This window comes from Macaca mulatta, chromosome 12 (genome assembly GCF_049350105.2).
Source record: "Macaca mulatta isolate MMU2019108-1 chromosome 12, T2T-MMU8v2.0, whole genome shotgun sequence".
In the NCBI taxonomy this organism is placed as follows: domain Eukaryota; kingdom Metazoa; phylum Chordata; class Mammalia; order Primates; family Cercopithecidae; genus Macaca; species Macaca mulatta.
In genome coordinates this window covers 73,771,038-73,789,209 of record NC_133417.1, presented here as the reverse complement: position 1 = coordinate 73,789,209, position 18,172 = coordinate 73,771,038, and the positions used below count along the sequence as shown (strand labels likewise).

The 18,172-nt window shown below is 40.0% G+C and overlaps 2 protein-coding genes across 9 annotated transcripts in view; one reads left to right on the top strand and one right to left on the bottom strand.

Annotated features, from left to right (window-relative positions):
* NOSTRIN (nitric oxide synthase trafficking) overlaps positions 1-18,172 on the bottom strand; it is a 312,960-nt gene that overhangs the window by 3,755 nt on the left and 291,033 nt on the right. For 4 of the 7 annotated variants that reach the window (XM_001103102.5, XM_077957145.1, XM_077957149.1 and 1 more), the window contains 7 exons: positions 17,720-17,845; positions 9,994-10,092; positions 9,772-9,897; positions 5,692-5,800; positions 4,383-4,471; positions 1,496-1,621; positions 227-341 (listed from right to left, as the gene is read on the bottom strand). In XM_001103102.5, the coding sequence (XP_001103102.1) occupies positions 227-341; positions 1,496-1,621; positions 4,383-4,471; positions 5,692-5,800; positions 9,772-9,897; positions 9,994-10,092; positions 17,720-17,845 (790 nt within the window). The remainder of the gene's footprint in view (positions 1-226; positions 342-1,495; positions 1,622-4,382; positions 4,472-5,691; positions 5,801-9,771; positions 9,898-9,993; positions 10,093-17,719; positions 17,846-18,172) is intronic. The other 3 variants (XM_077957146.1, XM_077957148.1, XM_015110290.3) reach the window with 2 other exon arrangements.
* SPC25 (SPC25 component of NDC80 kinetochore complex) overlaps positions 1-18,172 on the top strand; it is a 62,779-nt gene that overhangs the window by 34,924 nt on the left and 9,683 nt on the right. Inside the window, exon 8 of one of the 2 annotated variants that reach the window (XM_077957151.1) lies at positions 459-1,376. The exons of the other annotated variant lie outside the window; for it this stretch is intronic. The gene's annotated coding sequence lies outside the window, so the exon portion shown is untranslated. Of the gene's footprint in view, positions 1-458; positions 1,377-18,172 lie in introns of those variants that run through there. 2 annotated transcript variants of the gene reach the window in all.

Here is an 18,172-nt window from a genome sequence, read left to right as displayed (position 1 = left end):
TGAGGCAACTTCTCATATTATAAAATACTTTCCCAACCCTCTACTCTTCTTAACTTCTCCCATTTTTACATAAAGCTACAGAGTCTAACAAATTAATCAGTCCCGATGGAAATATAAATTTCCTTAAACAGATACAGGTCAAAGTGGCTCTGAAAATAAAGTTTAAATGTAGCAATGTGCCCTGCCAGTAGGACCCAGGCCAAAAAGATTGTGGGCATGGGATTACCTGGAGTTGAAGAACTTGGATTGCTCTGCCCACCAGAAGATGCTTTGCTCACAATACTCTCTAATCTCTTCATTAAAAAAGGCCGAGATATTTTCACATAGCTATGAGTATGCTCCTGTTCAAATGGTATAAAAAGTCATATTTTATAACACGATTATCATAAACATTCATGAAAATTAACTCTTCTGTAGCTGTTTTCCTCAAGATTTCTTTTTCTTTTTTTTTTTTTTAGACAGAGTCTTGCCCTGTCACCCAGGCTGGAGTGCAGTGGCATGATCTCAGCTCACTACAACCTCCACCACCTGGGTTCAAGTGATTCTCCTGCCTCAGCCTCCCTGGTAGCTGGGATTACAGGTGCCCACCACCATGCCTGACTAATTTTTGTATTTTTAATAGAGACAGGTTTCACCATGTCAGCCAGGCTGGTCTGGAACTCCTGACCTCAGGTGATCTGCCTACCTCGGCCTCCTAAAGTGCTGGGATTATAGGCATGAGCCACTGCGCCTGGACTGGAAGTTTTTAAACTGAGGGGTATAAATAATTCAATAGATTTCTAAGCCCTACTGTGTTTCAGTTTTGAGTTGAAGCCTTAATATTTTCAAAATTAAATAATTACTGTACTTTATAGCCTGTGTTTCCAATTCTAACCTGTGTGTCTAGGCCAAATAGTAACATTCATAACATTACTTTTACAAATACAACTTTAGTTGGCTTAATGCAAGTGAAATGATCACAACCCTCTAAATGACTGAGATTGTTTTTGAGCTCTTGAGCCTCTTAGAAAACCGTCCCTTCACAAGATGATTACGGCTCCCCCTTCTGATCAGTAACCACAAGCAATAGCTGCCATGTACGTTCACCTGCTCATCCACTCCTGGAGTGCAGCACTAGGAAAATAGGTGTATGTGAATTTCAGAGCTGTACTGGTGCATTATCTGCATTAGGCACCATGTTAAACAGATGAGACTAATACAATTTAATAGAAATTTTACTGTAAAACACATCCAAAGGATAAAATTCAGGTATGATGAGCCAGAAGACATTGAAAGTGTTTTTTAGCTCCTCATAGAAGTTTGGTGTACACAGAGTGTATTCGGTTGTGTCTAGCTCTTGTTGTGCTCAAAAGAAATAAAAACATTTATCTTATTAAGTGTATGAATATTAATATCACATAGAATTCCTAATATCTTTTTTGCCCTGATGCTACTTTAAGCCATTCCACCCAGCAGGCCCAATCAAGAACTTACAACCAGTCTCCTTGAATGTTACCTTTTCCCTCCACCTGAAGATGGAGTTACTGCAAGGATGGCTGGGTTGAGGTCTTTGCTCAAGTTCTGCTAACACTGATGACAGTTTGTAGGAGTTTGCTTCCAAAAGGTCTAGTTTCAAATTGTTCTGTGGATACATCATTTGGCCGTGTGAGCAAATTTCTAGTAAATGAGGCACAACTGTACAGGAATATCAGAATAACTTTCAAAATAACAAAGGTTAGAAAAGTACGCATTTAACTCATACAGATATTCATAGAAAATGCCGAAGGAAAAAAAAAATGGAATAAACTCTTTAAGCAGTCTAGAGGGTGGTTTTAGTTGTTGAGTGTGTCTCATTCTGTACTCTGGGGATAAACAGGAAACCTTGGTAATAGTATTTTATGGCAATGAAGAGCTTTGACTCAATTTTCTGCTGAGGGATGAGAAAGGGAGTGTTGATTGTAGAAGGTAGATTTTTGGTGGTCTGTGAAGAAAGTGAGCCATCAGTGCTCAATCTTGTGAACAGAATTGAGTTAACATCAATAGAATCAAATGAAATTGAATGTGAGGTTCGTTTGTTCTTTGAGAAGGTGAAGTCTTATATTACCCACAAAGTTTACAGGAATACTTCTGGAAACTGGGAACAATATTCTAGGGTATTTGAGTATAAAAATACTAAGTCAAACTAAAGATACATTCCTAGTCTCTGTCTGTTCTTGATTTGACCTTGAACTAGAAACTTTATAATTACCCTGTCAGGCTGGGTCCAGCCAAAGTGAATTAAATAACAGAATCTAAGCATTGGAAGGGTCCTGCTTATCCAGCCCCCTCATCACCATTATCCCTCTCTCCCCTACACCTCCAGCATGGGAATTCCTTAACCCTAATATCCCTGCCAGGGTGTCACAACCATGGACAGAAGACATCCAATTGATGGAGAAGGTCTCTAATTGTTGGAGGAATCCACTACATTGTGGTGCAGGCTTACCTAAGACAAAACTAAAAGCTCCCCCATGCCTGCTATTTAGACCTTCACTTGATAGTCTCATAGAGCACATCTAGTTCCTCTTGTATGTGGCCCTCTTTCTGGTATCTAAAGACAGTATTTAATCTAAGTGCCTCCAATTTTCTCAACAATTTCTCCTCTGACATTGCTTGTGAACATTCTTGATTCAAATATGGCACTTCAAGGACCAAGATACAGTGAAATAAGGAAGAATTTAAATAAAAGTTTCCTCATCCTAGAAACCTTCCCTGGGTGACACAAAATCTACCAGTATCACTAGTTTCTGTCTACCCAGATGCAGAGCATGTGTAATGAAATCATGCGGATATTTGGCAGTCATCACTTAAAGGTTCACAGTTGCTCCTTCACCGGATCATAAACACCAGAAGTTCCGGGGTCAGATCCTCTCCCTCCTTTTGTCCTCCACTGTATGCTTCAGGCAAGAGGACCCAGATGACCCTAATACACGTATGCTGGTAATGACAATGACAAAATTCTGTGCAAGGACAGCCAAAGGAATAAATGTATAACCCAATGGCATCATGAAATGCTTTTTATGACTTTATTTTGGCACATGTTATTTGCATTGAATAGTTAACAGTTTGTGCGGTCACAGAAAATGTCCTACAGTCTGTTTTATAATTTCATAAAAATTGTAGCCACAGGTCATTGCAGGTATGTTAGACCTCTGTTCCCAAGTGCACACAATGCAGGCCTTTCTTTTCCTAAGAAGTGTCAGGCTTGTCTCTGCAACAGCACCCTACTCAAGAAAGCCTATCTAAACACTAGGTCAGCGATACCTCACTGCATCTGTCTTCTTTCACCAAAGAACTATTGAAATTGCCAATCTGGGTACAATTATCAGGTACCTACATTCACAAGAAAGTTAGGCTATAAGCAAGAAAAAGAAAACACCCAGATTCCTGTATCCTTCAAAACATTGCTAAAAAATTTATCTCCTTAAATGAGTCTCAGATTAACCCCAGTCCACTCCTGATCTCTAATCACAGCAGAAACCCATATGTTGCACACTGGTGCTATATATCTGTTCATTTTTATTCCTATGTAAAATTCATCAGCTTTTTGTTAACTACCCCTTTCATGTGGGTTCCTCTGAAGTGGCCAAAATGTCCATCAGTCCCCACGAATGTCTTTGGGGCTAGAGTTCACACGCTCAGCACAAAGGCCAGGAGGCCCACCTCCCTGCCTCTTCTACCATCTCCCCACCCCAATTCCCACCCTCAAAGAACTTCGCCTCCAAAGTTGCTCCTGGTTTCCCAAGATTTTGCCTCACACCCCAGACAGCCCTCTTCCCTCTGTGCAGCCTCGTCTTTCCTTTCTCCTGTTATTCTCCGATAACTGAGATCAGCAGAGGGATGAATGGAAAATACCGTCTTAATAAAAATTACTAGTTTTTGAGCTCCTCCTCTGAGCATTGTGCTAGCATTTACTAAATAATATTTCACCCTCATAAAAACCCCATGAGGTTAGTACCAATATCCCCATTTTGCAGATGAGAACACTAAAGTTGCCCCAGGTCCCTGTAAACAGCAGAGCTAAATCTAAATACAGGCCTTTCTGAATGCAGATCCTGTATTTCCTGTCACTTTTCTTAACTGGGTTAAAGTGCACATGTTTTCTAGGCCCTTAAAGAATGACTGTTTTAGAGAATACTATTTTAGACACACTTCCTAGGACACCAAAGCAAACATTTCTAGGTAGTTGGATTTTTCCAGATCCCTCAAATGACTTATGAAGCTGACCTTATAAGCTCTCCCACTAGATTGTTCTATGTCATGAGAAAGGAAAGGCAAACAAGGCCAAGCGGACCAGAAACAAGTATTCTAAAAATAACCCTTTCATCACTAAATCTAGGAAACTGCACTCTGCAAACATTTACCTCATCCATTAACGCTGCTGTGTCTTTCTGGCTCTTTGCATCAGAGAAGGAGGAGTTGCTGGAGTATGTTTTAAGCATTCGTTCCAGGCCTGAAAATGAAATAATGTTCTCAGTCACCTTTCACACTGTCTCAGTGGGACACAGCTGGGAGTCAGTCACTCTCAAAGGAAGCCTAGGAGTGACACCAGTGATTTTTTTTTTTTTTTAAGACGGAGTCTTGCTCTGTCACCCAAGCTAGAGTGCAGTGGCATGATCTTGGCTCACTGCAACCTCTGCCTCCCAGGTTCAAGCAGTTCTCCTCCCTCAGCCTCTTGAGTAGCTGGAATTACAGGTGTGTGCCATCATGTCCAGCTAATTTTTGTACTTTTAGTAGAGACACAGTTTCATCATGTTGGCCAAGCTGGTCTCCAACACCTGACCTTGTGATCCACCCGCCTTGGCTTCCCAAAGTGTTAGGATTATAGGCATGAGCCACAGCACCCAGCCACCAGTAGGATTTCTTAAATGGCTGAGGGAGTCTCTGCAGGTAGTTCTTAATAAATCTGACTGAATGATAAATGAACTGTTCGTTTACCTTTCTCTTCACTTAATGAAATTTGAGAAATGCTGGTGCTTAAAGCATCTTGATTGTTATGTTTCCAGATGAGACTTTGAATTTCTTTCAGTTGACCCATTCTAGCGATTGCTAACATTTACACAATGTTGGCTTCTTCCTCATTATGGTATTCACATCACTAAATATTTTCTATCTTGAATTTGCTCTCTAGTATTCCATTGCAATGAGTTATTGTGATCCATATAAAACAAGCTACTGTGTAGACATCAGATCCACGAATGTGGAGTCATTTTTGTCATCCATGTTGCTTTAGAGCTGCTTCACATTCTAATATGCCTAACTTCTACGTACAGAATTTAATTTGAATGATTTTTACATTGTTTCAAAAGTCAAAAGAAACAAACCAAAAAAATCCTCCAAAACTCTTGTGCACAGCTGGTTTACCATGTTCTAAACCAAACATTATTTCTCATTCTAGCCAATTTCAGAAACACAGTTAAAATGCTACATTTCTGAAAATAGTAGTATAATACTTATATAGGTTTCATAAATAGACCAAAATGTGATTTTCCTTTTTTTTTTTTTGGCTTTCTTCTTCTTTTTTTTTTATTCACACAATTTAAGTTTGATATATGGTTCTTTAAATGAGATGACCCCTGCCAAATAGCAAAAGCAGATTAATCCTAACTCCGAATGAAACCTCTGAGCATAATATGGTCCTTTTTCTGGCCATTCAAAGAGATGGTTACACACCTTCCTTGTCTTTTGAGGCTTTTTCAATGTCTCTCTGCAGTCTCAATAATTTTGGTTTTATTAAAGACTTTCGTCTCTCTTTATCCATTGCACTGTTAGGATCTTCTTCCTTTAGGAAAAAAGAAGGATGTCTAACAAGGGGAAGAAGTAAGAGTTGCTATTCCCTGTCCATACTGAGACTTCCACTGGCTGCATTTAATTTTAACTTTACAAAAAAAAAAAAATTTAAGCAGGATAATCTTCAGTTTTACATACATCGTTCTACCTGTTCTAGACCTGATGAATAAGAAAATACCTCCTTGTTCACAACTTGTAAGTCACATGGCCAAGCACTTTTTAATACAGCAAGTTATTCTTTGAGGATGGACCCTTGCTACAGTTATTTCATTTTCTTGATAAATCTATTTGTTGTATACTTACTGCTTCCTTATTTACCTTTGTTCAAGTTAGAGTCCTTTAATGGCCCAAATGTAATATCATGTATGTGCTTCGGGCTATGACTGCCTCAGGAGTGGAAGACATTTTGACTGAGTTCTGTGTTGGCTCAGTACTGGGAAGATGTGAGCTAAAACACATATGCTCTGCCCAGAATGGGTTTATGATTTAGTTAGGCCTTGAAGCATGACATGAAAGAAACTAGCAATACAAGACCACATGCATTCACGAATGGTACAGACACCACAAGTGGAGGCAGCTGACGGCTTCAAGGAGGCAAGAAGATATTAACTGTCTAGTCAAGGAAAGATGGCAAAGGGCACTCCAGACAGGAGAAATGGCGGGAGCAAAGGGCTGAGGGAGGACTGTGGGAAATGTGTCAGGAACAATAAGGACACCTATTGCATGAGCAAAAAAATAATGGAAGAAAAAATTGTTCAGGGAGTTAAAGCTAGATTTTAGGGCTGATGTAGGAATTTTATCACATAGGCTATGAGGAATCATTCATGATATCTGAGCTTTCACATGTATTATTTCAAGGATTGAATAAAAAAAAGGAATAGGATGGCAGGGTTGGAGTGAGGAGGTTGCTAAACATGAGTGTGGCAGAGGGACAGAAACCCATGGAGAAAGAGGGGAAACTAATGACTCAAGGTGGGAGGGGAAGATGCCGGCTTCTCTGACAAGGAAGGAGAAAAATTAGGATCCCGGCTGAGAGATTACCTTTAGATGGAGCTTCACAAACAAGAAGTGTGAGGATTTAGAGCAAAGGGAATAGCCTCTATAAAAACATATACAGATAAAAATATTTTATTTACATATTTTGCATTGCACATTACAAAAGTTTCTTTATATTCTAGGCCAGGTGCGGTGGTTCCCACCTGTAATCCCAGCACTTTGGGAGGCCAAGGTGGGTGGATTGCTTGAGGTCAGGAGTTCGAGACCAGCCTGGCCAACATGGTGAAACCCTGTGTCTACTAAAAATACAAAAAATTAGCTGGGTGTGGTGGTGTGCACCTGTAATCACAGCTACTTGGGAGGCTGGGGCCGGAGAATCACTTGAACCCAGGAAGCAGAGGTTGCAGTGAGCTGACATTGTGCCACTGCACTCCAACCTGGGCCACAGAGCGAGACTCCATCTCAAAATAATTAAATAAATAAATAAAAGTTTCTTTATATTATTTATTATATGCAACTCCTACAACTCAATGGTTGGTTTTATTTTCCTCATTTTACCCGTGACACAGATAAATAAAAGAAGGCCCAAGCTGACCCCAAATTCTCTACCACCCTTTCACATGTCAGCCTACAGCTGAGGCGCAAGCTGACATCACACCCCCTAGTAAACTCTGACTGAACTGCTAAGATGCCTAACTAAAACCATTAGTCCTTCCCTGTTGAAGGAATGTTAGTCATCACATAGCTCCCATACCAGTCAAAGGCTTCTCTTGGTTTGTTTGGGGACATCTTTTGCTTAAACATGTATTTCCAGGTATAGATTGTTCCTGGGTCAGTTTCAGGATGGGGTATATTGCCATCATTCAACTCTCACATTTGTCCTTCTCTTCTAAAGATTTGTTAGGAAGAAGGTCAGTACTGCAGGAGGCATATAAAATTACAGATACCATCTTTTGAACGGCATTTATGATAACCTTACAAGTATTTTCACCAGGTCACCAGCCCTCCAAGTGTTGCACTCAGATTGGTCTCTTTGTTGTCCCTGGTCCATGTAAATTTCGTAACACTGGATAAAAACCAACCTACACTTACAATGACTATAAAGTCAGACACGGGGGTACTTTGCCTTAAAGATGTCAAGAAAATACTATTCACTCATTTTGAGACACAGTCCTTTCTCTTGGACGACAGATACATGGTTGTGAGTTCTGACACAGTGAAGTTTTATAGAAACCAAAAATTTCCCTGAACATGCCAATAAATGAGAAGTCATCATGCCTGCCTCCTTACACTTTGGTAGAACCCTAGTCAAATTTTCAAGGAGAATAATCTTCATTTTACTGACAAGTTATTTGATAGGGGCATTTTTATTATTCTTTGGAAGAAAATAGTAGATTTATTTTATTGTACGTTTTTCCATCTCAGGCCCTGCCTACATTATTTGGAAGAAAAAAAGAGCTTTCCCCATTGTAATCAAATCATTTCCACTTCCATTTCTACCTTGTTTCTGCATTGAACAGACATTGATATTGCTAATATATTTCTCCTTTGCCAGGGTAGGAAAAAAAAGACTCAATAAAAAGTAGCTGGTCATTTGCTGCTCTCTGAAGGGTAGGGAAAGGGAAAGCCAGTCAGGATTTATTGCTGTGCCTGATCTAACCGCCTCTCCCTTCTACCCTCATCTCTTGTTGCCTGATCAGAGGTCTAGGAAGGTCAGCTTTGGCTGTACTTCTAACCCTATGGAGAACATAATCAGTGGGCTTGTTCTCCGTATCAGAGAAGAGTGACACCCCTAATCTGGAGCTTGAAATCCTGAATAAAATATGGCAGAGGACCCAGGGAAACACTATCAGGAATTCTTTCTGCAGATTTTGGTAATTAATAATCAGTTCCTAGAACACTACAATTAAGAATATCAAGAGGGGAGCAGAGGCCAAAATCTTTGAGGCTTGACCTAGAAGAACAAATAATTTGCCCAAGATAGCAAAGAGGCAACATGCTTAGGCTCTCACCAGGGACACTGACCAGTTTTCAGCCAAAACACCCACAGTAGAATCACTCAAATGCCCTCAAAATAAGCCTCCGGTTATCTGGTCCAAGGTTTTCAAGGGAAGGGACCATGAAAAATATTGACAGTGACTCCCACTTCCTAGAACCCATGCCTTTGGGTGATCTCCCCTCACACCCACCTTTGAGTATGGGCTGCACTTAGTGACTTGCTTCTAACAAATAGAATATGATGAGATGTCACTTCTGAGATTAGCTCACGAAAGATTATAATTTATTGGGCACTCTGGCTCTATCTTGATCACTTATTCTGCGGGGAGCAGGCTGAGACATGGAGAGACCCATGTGGCAAGAAAATGGTATCTCCAACCAACAGCAGTGAGGACCGGAGGCCTGCCAACAGCCCTGTGAGTCAGCTTGGAAGTGAGTCTTCTGCAGGAAGAGCCTGGAGGTGTCTGCAGCCCAGCCTGACACCTTGATTGCAGCCTTGGGAGGGGCTCAGAGACACCTGGCTAAGACAACTGAATACTTGACCCACAAACTATGAGATAATACATGTTTGTTTTAAGCCATTATTTTGGCAGGGGGAGGTGGTGGCGGGGGGTGGTGATTTGTCGCACAGCAATTTGTGCAGACAATGAATTTAAGCACCACGTGATATACAGTGATTAATTATAGGTCATTGAAACATATCTACCTGGCAATACTTTTATAGAAGACCGAATATGAAGATTCTGTTTAAAACCCTGCTTGACTTTCTTTCCTTCTAGAAAATACCAAAGACATGTTTCCATCGCCCAGTTTGTAAACTAGAACGCTGGGTGTTTTTATTTATATGGGCTATGAGAAATCATTTTCATTTATAAAACATGGTATTTGCTTTCAATTTTTTCCATATAAGTCCCTCAGTACCTAAGATTCTTCATTAATGTAACTTATTTTTTTCCATTTCATACTTACAAAGTAATCTGTTAACAGGAACTCAGATTTGTTTTCTGTAGATAAAATTGCAGTTTCTTCCATTACAGCCTGGATATCTTTTTCAATGTCAATCTTGCTGATGGCACAGTGAATCTGCGTGTGGCACTGCAATGCCAAGGGGAGCAGAATAAGGTTGTCGAAGAAAGGTTTCTGCCCCTTCTTACCAGGCATACCAGAAATGGAGAGATCGTCTATACTCACTGTGGTCAGGGTTTGGCCAAAAAGAGAAATATGTTGGCTGTACTGGTTTAAGTTATTGCATAAAAGTTGAATTCTTTCCTTCTCCAGCTCCAGAATGCTCTGAAAAGAATGAAAATTGGGGTAAGATCAGCCAGTTGTTATGCAAAACGGAAGTCACTTATCAAATACTGACACACCTGAAGACAGACTGAGCAAAGTCTCATGTTTAGCCTCTTGACTATGTCATATCCAAACCACAGTGGAGGGAGATTTCCAGGAGAGAACTGTGTCTTGGTATCTTAAATCACTCCTTTAAGAGTGATTTAACTCACACACTTTCCCCAGGCTCTTTTGACCCAAAAGGGATATAGGCAGATGCTGTGGGTTACCTAAGTTTACAAGGAAGAGGGAGAAAGAAGAAATGGAAGCATTTGAGACACATCTATGAATTCTAGAGGAGAATGAAGCCCGGGAAAGCCCATATCCATGTCTTGGAAATGCATTGAGACACTCAATAGTTTTAGAATTGTTTATAGTACATCCCAGGCATTCTGTTAGTCTCTGCAGGGAAGAGAATGACAAGCCACAAATTCTCTGTATAAGGAGATTATTTGACAAGAGAATAATCCCAAAGTCTGACCAATTCATAATTCTACCTAAAATTAGGCCTGGGAGTCAGAGTCCACTGTTTGCAGGTAGGCACATAGCCTCTTTATTTTGTGTGAGATGATAGAAGTTTCATTATTAGACTTACAACTTTTAGGTAGGAAGGGTAAATAACAAAGTGAGAGGAATCACATTTGCCTTGTTAGCTATTAACATTTTAGAGGCCAGGCGCAGTGGCTCACGCCTGTAATCCCAGCACTTTAGGAGACCGAGGTGGGAGGATCACCTGAGGTCAGGAGTTTGAGACCAGCCCAGCCAACATGGTGAAACCTTATCTCTACTAAAAATACAAAAATTAGCCAGGTGTGGTGGCATGCGCCTATAATCCCAGCTACTCAGGAGGCTGAGGCAGGAGAATCGCTTGAACCCAGGAGGTGGAGGTTGCAGTGAGCCGAGATCACACCACCGCACTCCAGCCTGGGCGAGAAGAGTGAAACTCTGTCTCAAAAAAAATTAAATTAAATTAAAAAAAAAAAAAAAATATATATATATATATATATATATATACACACACACACACACACACATTTTAAAATGTTACTTATTAGATCCCTGCCAATTGAGTTGCTGACTGGTGGTTTTTAGAGAGGGCAGAAAGGTTTAACAACTAAGCATTGTTATAGAAGACCGGGTCAGGCAGAGTACCAAGGGAGATTCCAAGGCCATGTGGGGGCAGAATAAGGCTGCTGGGTATGTGCCCAGGGGAGTCTGGGTTTTAATGGCGATGGCAGGTGTCCAAGACAAAATTCTTCCCATCTTTTTGTGTGTGTGTGTGCATGTGTAAAAACAAGGCCTGGCTAGGCGCAGTAGCTCATGCCTGTAATCTCAGTACTTTGGGAGGCCGAGGCGGATGGACCACCCGAGGTCAGGAGTTCAAGGCCAGCCTGCCCAACATGGCGAAACCCCATCTCTACTAAAAATACAAAAATTAGCCATGTGTAGTGGCACGTGCCTGTCGTCCCAGCTACTCAGGAGGCTGAGGCAGGAGAATCCCTTGGACCTGAGAGGTGGAGGTTGCAGTGAGCTGAGATCATGCCATTGCACTCCAGCCTGGGCAACAAAGTGAGACTCCATCTCAAAAAAAAAAAAGAAAGAAAGAAAAGAAAGAGAAAAAACAAACAAGGCCTGGGCATTCATCCTTTTATCCAGAGAAGGCCAGCTCGGTTGCTCTCATAACCACCATCCCAACTCCTCCATCCCACAGAGATCACCAGCAATCATCTTTCATGAACAAGGCGTTAGGCAAATTGGTGGGTAACACGACCATAGGGAAGAAGAAAGATGGGTATGTCTCAAGGCCCTTGGCAGTGCAAGAGGTGAGAATGGAGAGTCACAAAGATCACTGGGTTCTCCTTGCTCACCTTTTGGCATTCCTACAGGAGCCCACTGGCCTGATCCAGTATGGTATTCTTCTGTATCCCTGTGTTGTTAATTCATTTATGGTATATGGTGATTAAAATTATTTTAAATTTCTTTATACTTTTAATTATGGTAAAATTTACATAATATGACACGCCATTTTATCCACCTTAGGCATCTATTTCAGTGTCTTTAAGTGCATTCACATTATTGTGCAACCATCACCATAATTCATCTCTAGAACTTTTTTCATCTTGCAAAAGTAAACTGTACCCATGAAACAACTTATTTCCTACGCTCTGCCTACTCTGGCAACCACCATTCTACCTTCTGTCTCTATGAATTTAACTTCTCTTGGTACCTCTTACAAGAGGAATCATACACTACTTGTTCTTTTGCATCTGGCTATTTCACTTAGCATAATGTCTGCAAGATTCATCCATGTTGTAGGATGTGCCAGAATTCCCTTCCTTTTTGGCTGAATAATATTCCATGGTATGTATATACCACATTTTGATTTTTGGTATATAGTCATTTGAACACTGCTTGTAAATGAAAGTAGTAACAGGTTCAGGCAGTAACTATGAACATCTGTGCCAATCACATGCAACTTTAGATTTTGTACCAAGTGTCCTGACATTTGGATTGGAAGCCTGGAACCTTGCCCCCATGGCAGTCTTCTTAGTTGCCTCTGAAGCTGCCCAATTTTCATACATCAATGGGAGTCAAATGGATTTGTTTATGCTGGCAGTCCCCTGAGGCTTTCACAAAATTGGAGGCACCAGTCATTTGAATGTGGCTGTCTGCCCTTCTGCCTCCCAGACAAAGGATTAAAGACACAGAACAGCCTATCAAATGTTTTGCTTCTTAAAGGGCAGAATCGATATGCCTCATAAGAAATATGTAAAACAAATTCTGCTCAGTTGTTTGGATCTCCTATGTGACAATCTTCAAAAAGAAGTCCTTATCCTATAGAAAAAGATCTAGAAAGCAGCTCTTCTGTTTTAGCCTATGAGTAAAAGACAAGAGAAAATAAAAGCCACGTTTTAGAACATATTGCATCCCTAGTGGACAGGTGTTTCTTTACTTTGACAAGTGCTGAACCACTAGCATCGATCTGAGACTAGATAACCAGTGTCCCTTAGTGACATGGTAATGCTTAACAGATTTTAATTACATTTCAGGGAAATCATTAAAATGATCTATGTTTGCTCATAAAAAGAGGAGGAAATAAATTCCACTGTGCAAAGGAGAGATCCATAACTCATTTAATGATTTGTTGCTTTCTATTATCTTGTTCTTTTTACATAAAATAAGTGGTAGAGAAGCCAGATACTCTGGAGGACCTCAAACTGTCCTCTTGAAGTTCCACAATAGTACATATGAAGAAAGTGTGGTCAAGGAGTTATCCAGAAAGATTCAGATTTCAGCAGATTTAGAGCCTGTTTGGGACCCAAGCATCATGACAATTTATGTTCTTCATTCATTCCTTCCAGTTCTCGCTGTCCTAGCCTTTGGGCTGGTACTACAGGAAGAGGTCAAAGGGATTTTGTTTTCATTTAAATGACTGTCATAGAACAGATAAAAGAAATATGCTCTTTCTAGAGCAGGAACTCTCAAACTTTAGAATACCTAGACCCCTCTTTATAATCATTCAGAGGCTCTGATTGATTTAGAGGCTCCCAGGTCTAGGGAAGCGCTCAGGAATCTGACTTTTAACAAGCACCCCAGGTGCTCTGAGACATTGTCCTAGGGCCACAAAGGCCCACAAAAAATACATTTTTAAAATCATAATTCTTCCACCCAGAGGTGACTGCTATTAACATATTGATATATTTCAGTCTAGGTATGTGTATATGTACGATTTTATCTTCCAGTTGTCTATCAAATTATTCAAATTTGAAATTCTGGTTTTTCCATTTAACCATACATGTGAACAGTTTCCCATGTCATTAGTCTCTGAAAATACCACTTTAATTACTTCATAATCGTCCATTGTGCAGCCGTGTGGTGATTCATTCAGTCATCCCTTTAATGTTGGACATTTGCAATGTTTCCTGACTTTTACTTTTGTTTCAAATAGAAATCTGTGTCTGGTTTGTCAGCTATTTCCTCAAGACAGATTTAGAGAAAGGAAATTACCTTTTTCAACAGAGTCCTAGGAAAGAATGAAGCCCTACTGTCCTGAGGAGTCCATTGTATGTAACGAGTTGTTATTCCTCTCATCTAGAGTGGGACTACTCAAGTGCCATCCTTGGGAGAACTGAGAAAACAGCCACTCGAATCATTTTCTGTGTTCTGGGATTTAGAGGAGGAACACTGGTTGAGAAAGGGAATATTTTTAAGGCTCTTGACACATATCGCAAATGGCTTTTTAAAATACTTCCTTGAGTGAGTACTTCAGTCCCAAGCATTTGATTCTTTGTAATTCTTGGTAGTATGGCTATTATTGTGAAAAATATAGATTATTTCTATCATCTGAATTGTTTCTTCTTGGAGGGTAGGATGTGGCTAGAACATAGTATGATTGTGAAGTAATAAGACTAATTTTGACATGTGGTTTGTGGAATTGGTTTCATTACTTATGGACACAGTTGAGGTTTTACAATATTTCTCACAGTATCTAGTACACTGCCTTGAATGTAGTTCAATGAATGTTCTCTGAAAGAATTTGTAAATCCACCATGTAGAGTAAAAAGAAAGAAGAGGACACTTTGTAGGACCCTAAAATGAATTCTTACATTCAATTTTTATAGAAGAATGGTGAAAGAATGGAGAAAAAATGAAACTGAGAGACCCTAACTGTCCCATTTCCATTGCTCACACTTATAATAAAATTTCTCTTTGAGTCAATTCAGGCTGTTTTTGTTATATGATTCATGAATCTAACATTTGACTCTTGAATGTCATAAACATATGCAAAATATGGCATTCATAGAGTAATATGTGAGTCAATGACCTGCTGGTATAGACTGAGTATACACAAGCCCAGGAAATACCAACTAAGGGCATCATTATTGAGGGTTCAAGTGAAGCAAGAGTGACTTGACAGAAGTCATCACACGTTTTGTCTAATGGGCTTGAGCTGGCTCTCAGGTGGCAGGAGAGAACTCAGAGGAAGGTGGGGTAAGAGAAGCTGTATGAACTAAAAAGGAGAAGGACTGAAACACTGGTGGCCTCCAGCATAGCGGTAGCAAAAATCCAGGATACAAGAGGGGAGAAAGAAAATGCTCTTCCTCAAGGACATTATGATGAGTAGATATTCCATGTGACTTGGATAAAAAAAGAAAAAAAAAAGAAAGAAAGAAAGAAGGAAGGAAGGGAGGGAGGGAGGGAAGGAAGGAAGGAAGGAAGGAAGGAAGGAAGGAAGGAAGGAAGGAAGGAAACTAAACTAGGTCTTAAATATTTTGAGAGCTGAAGTTGAAAGACGCCTTTTGAAATGTAAATGAATGTATACCTTGTTACCGTCTGGAAGACTGTAAGAAAAGAGATAATTTCCATGATGCTTCAATATAAACTCTAAGAATGCTGAGAAGGGGGAGTAGCGGTTGGAGAGGAAAGATGTAGAGGATCTTATCAGGAGGAAAGGAAACTGAGTAGTAAGAGCTTCTGATAATGAAGATAATCATAGCCTTCCCTAACATATATTGAAGGCAAGCTAGTTATCAGCTACACCAGGTAGGACCCATTTATCTCCCATTGCTGCGATGTAGGTAGAAGGGTGAGGAGGATAGAGACACTGAGGTGAAATATCTTTCTCACAGCCCTTGAAGGGTGGGTGCCTGGAAGATGGAGTGGGAGCAGAAATGTCTCTCCCATCTCCTATCAGGGCCATCCAAGGAAGCTGTCCTCAGTGGAAAGACCACGGCTCCATCAGGAAGTGATGAGGTGAGGTGAGGCAAGGTCAGAGCCCAGGTTGCAGAGCCAGATTTCAAATGAATGAAGTTAGAATTTAAATCCCTGACCTTTTCTCATCACCTTCATCTAAAATCTATCTAGCATAAGCAAGGAGAGTACCAGAAGCTTATGTTTAAAGGTGTAAATTAAGGAATTTTTTCTCATTTGTTCCTATTTTTGACCCAAGTTTTCATCTCCTTTAATTTCCCCTTTCTTCTCTAATTCTGCATCTATCCTGCTCTGAGTGGTTGAATTGCAAGAGATGTAAATGCAGCCCTTGGGTTTCCGCCTGCCACATAGCCTTTGCTCTCCCAGTTTTCACTGGAGCAGGAGCATAGCACAGAGGTCCAGGCTGAATCTTGAAACCATCTCAGGCTCATTGCTTCATCTTTCCAGCCTCAATGTCCTCATAATGTCGTGATTAATACAAAACGGAAGCACATGAATGTGCTTAGCACAGCCTAAAAGAGGAGCACTGAGCACCAAGCACTTGTTCCATGCTAGCCATTAGATCATGGCTTTCTCCAATCATATCTGCTTTAAACACTTTTTTTTTTTAAATTTAAAACAGGTGGGGAAAAATAAAACCAAAATATGCATGTTCTTACTCTCCAGAATTGATAGTTATTTAATTTGGTCATATTCATGTTGAGCCTGGGGTTGCACTGCTTCACCAGGGGCCGTGCATAAGCTGTGTGGCTGTTTCTGGCAGTTCTGTTGTATTCCCCCATGGGCTCCATTTCTGCCACTGAATACATGGACAGTCTATATGTGTAAGTTTACAAACACACACATATAAACTCAGTATAGTTTCCACATGAGTTTAAAAGAATTTTAATTTACACAGATTGTGTAAGTGGTATGTTTCTTTTCTTCAACATCATGTTTGTTGAGGTTAACTCATGTTTAAATATAGTCTTAATTAACTTCATCGATGGATATTAGTTCGCTTTCCAAATGCGAGCATCTTTGAAGAGTAATTCTTCTCTTGATGGGTATGAAGATTGCGTACAGAATTATAAACAATTCTGCAATAAACATTCTTGTGCATCACTCTTAGAATAAAAGTATACATTTTTCTGTAGGATATATGCCTAAAAACTGCTTTAGGGAACTGCTGTGTGGTAAGTACATGCTTATTTTAGTTTCACCAAATATCATTATTTATTCCCCCTACAGGGTACAGTAATTCTTGTTTCCTAACATCCTTACCAATACTTGATATTGTCAAGTTCTAATTTTTGCCAAATAATCTAGCATTGTTTCATAGGTTTATTGATTATTTTGATTTCTCCTTTTGTGATGTGCTTGCTGACATCTTTTGCCTATTGTTATCAGATAATTTGCCACAATTCCTTCTTTATGTGTCTACTTTTGCCACTGAGATGTACACATCTCAAGCATTGAGATGTTACTTTATTCAATGCTCTGTATCTCCAGTGCCTAACACAATGCCTGACCTCCATAAGCGATCACTGTGTGAGTCATCGCTCATGACTAAAACTAATTTCCAACCACCTAACACTTAATCCTTAATTTACACTTCACTTTGACAGCACTTTTTGAAGTTAGCTGGGTGCTATCCTGTTCACTAAGAATTAGGAACAGAAACTCTGGCCAATGAAATTCAAGAAATTGTCACTAGTAATTGTATCCATGGAGAAATTGAAACAATGAGAGGAAAGGTGGTTTGTCTAGAGTCACAATATGTGTGATGCTCATAGCTATGACAGAGGGCAGGTCTTGTCACTGTAGATCTGACCTCCATCTTCAAGGTCACACAAAACTCCACAGAAGAAGAAAAAAATGTGAATATATAACTTACCTGGTAGCAGTTCTCTAGTGTGTTTTCCCATTTCAGTCTGGTAGAATAACCCACCATGTTTTTTTGGTAGTAATTTTCATCTTCCTTTTCCAACTTCTCAGTTGATTTTGTCAGTTTATTGAGGAGCTAATGTAAAACATCAATGTCACACACTCACTAACACATTTTAGAAAGCCCTTTATAATTCCATAGAAAAAATTGTATGTGGCTCAATATGTTTCTCACCTCTCACTTACAGTCATAAACAGTGACTATAGTTGACAAAACCAAAGATCTTTATGAGAAAAAAATGCATGGCCAAACCTGAAGGAAACCCAAGGGCCTTCCAGTATGGTTCCCCCAATCTTACACATTGATGGGCTTGAGACCCTTACATAGGAAGTGATTTGTCTACACTCACACAATCACAGAGAAGGTCAAACAACACAGCTTTTGAGAATTGACAGTACAGGT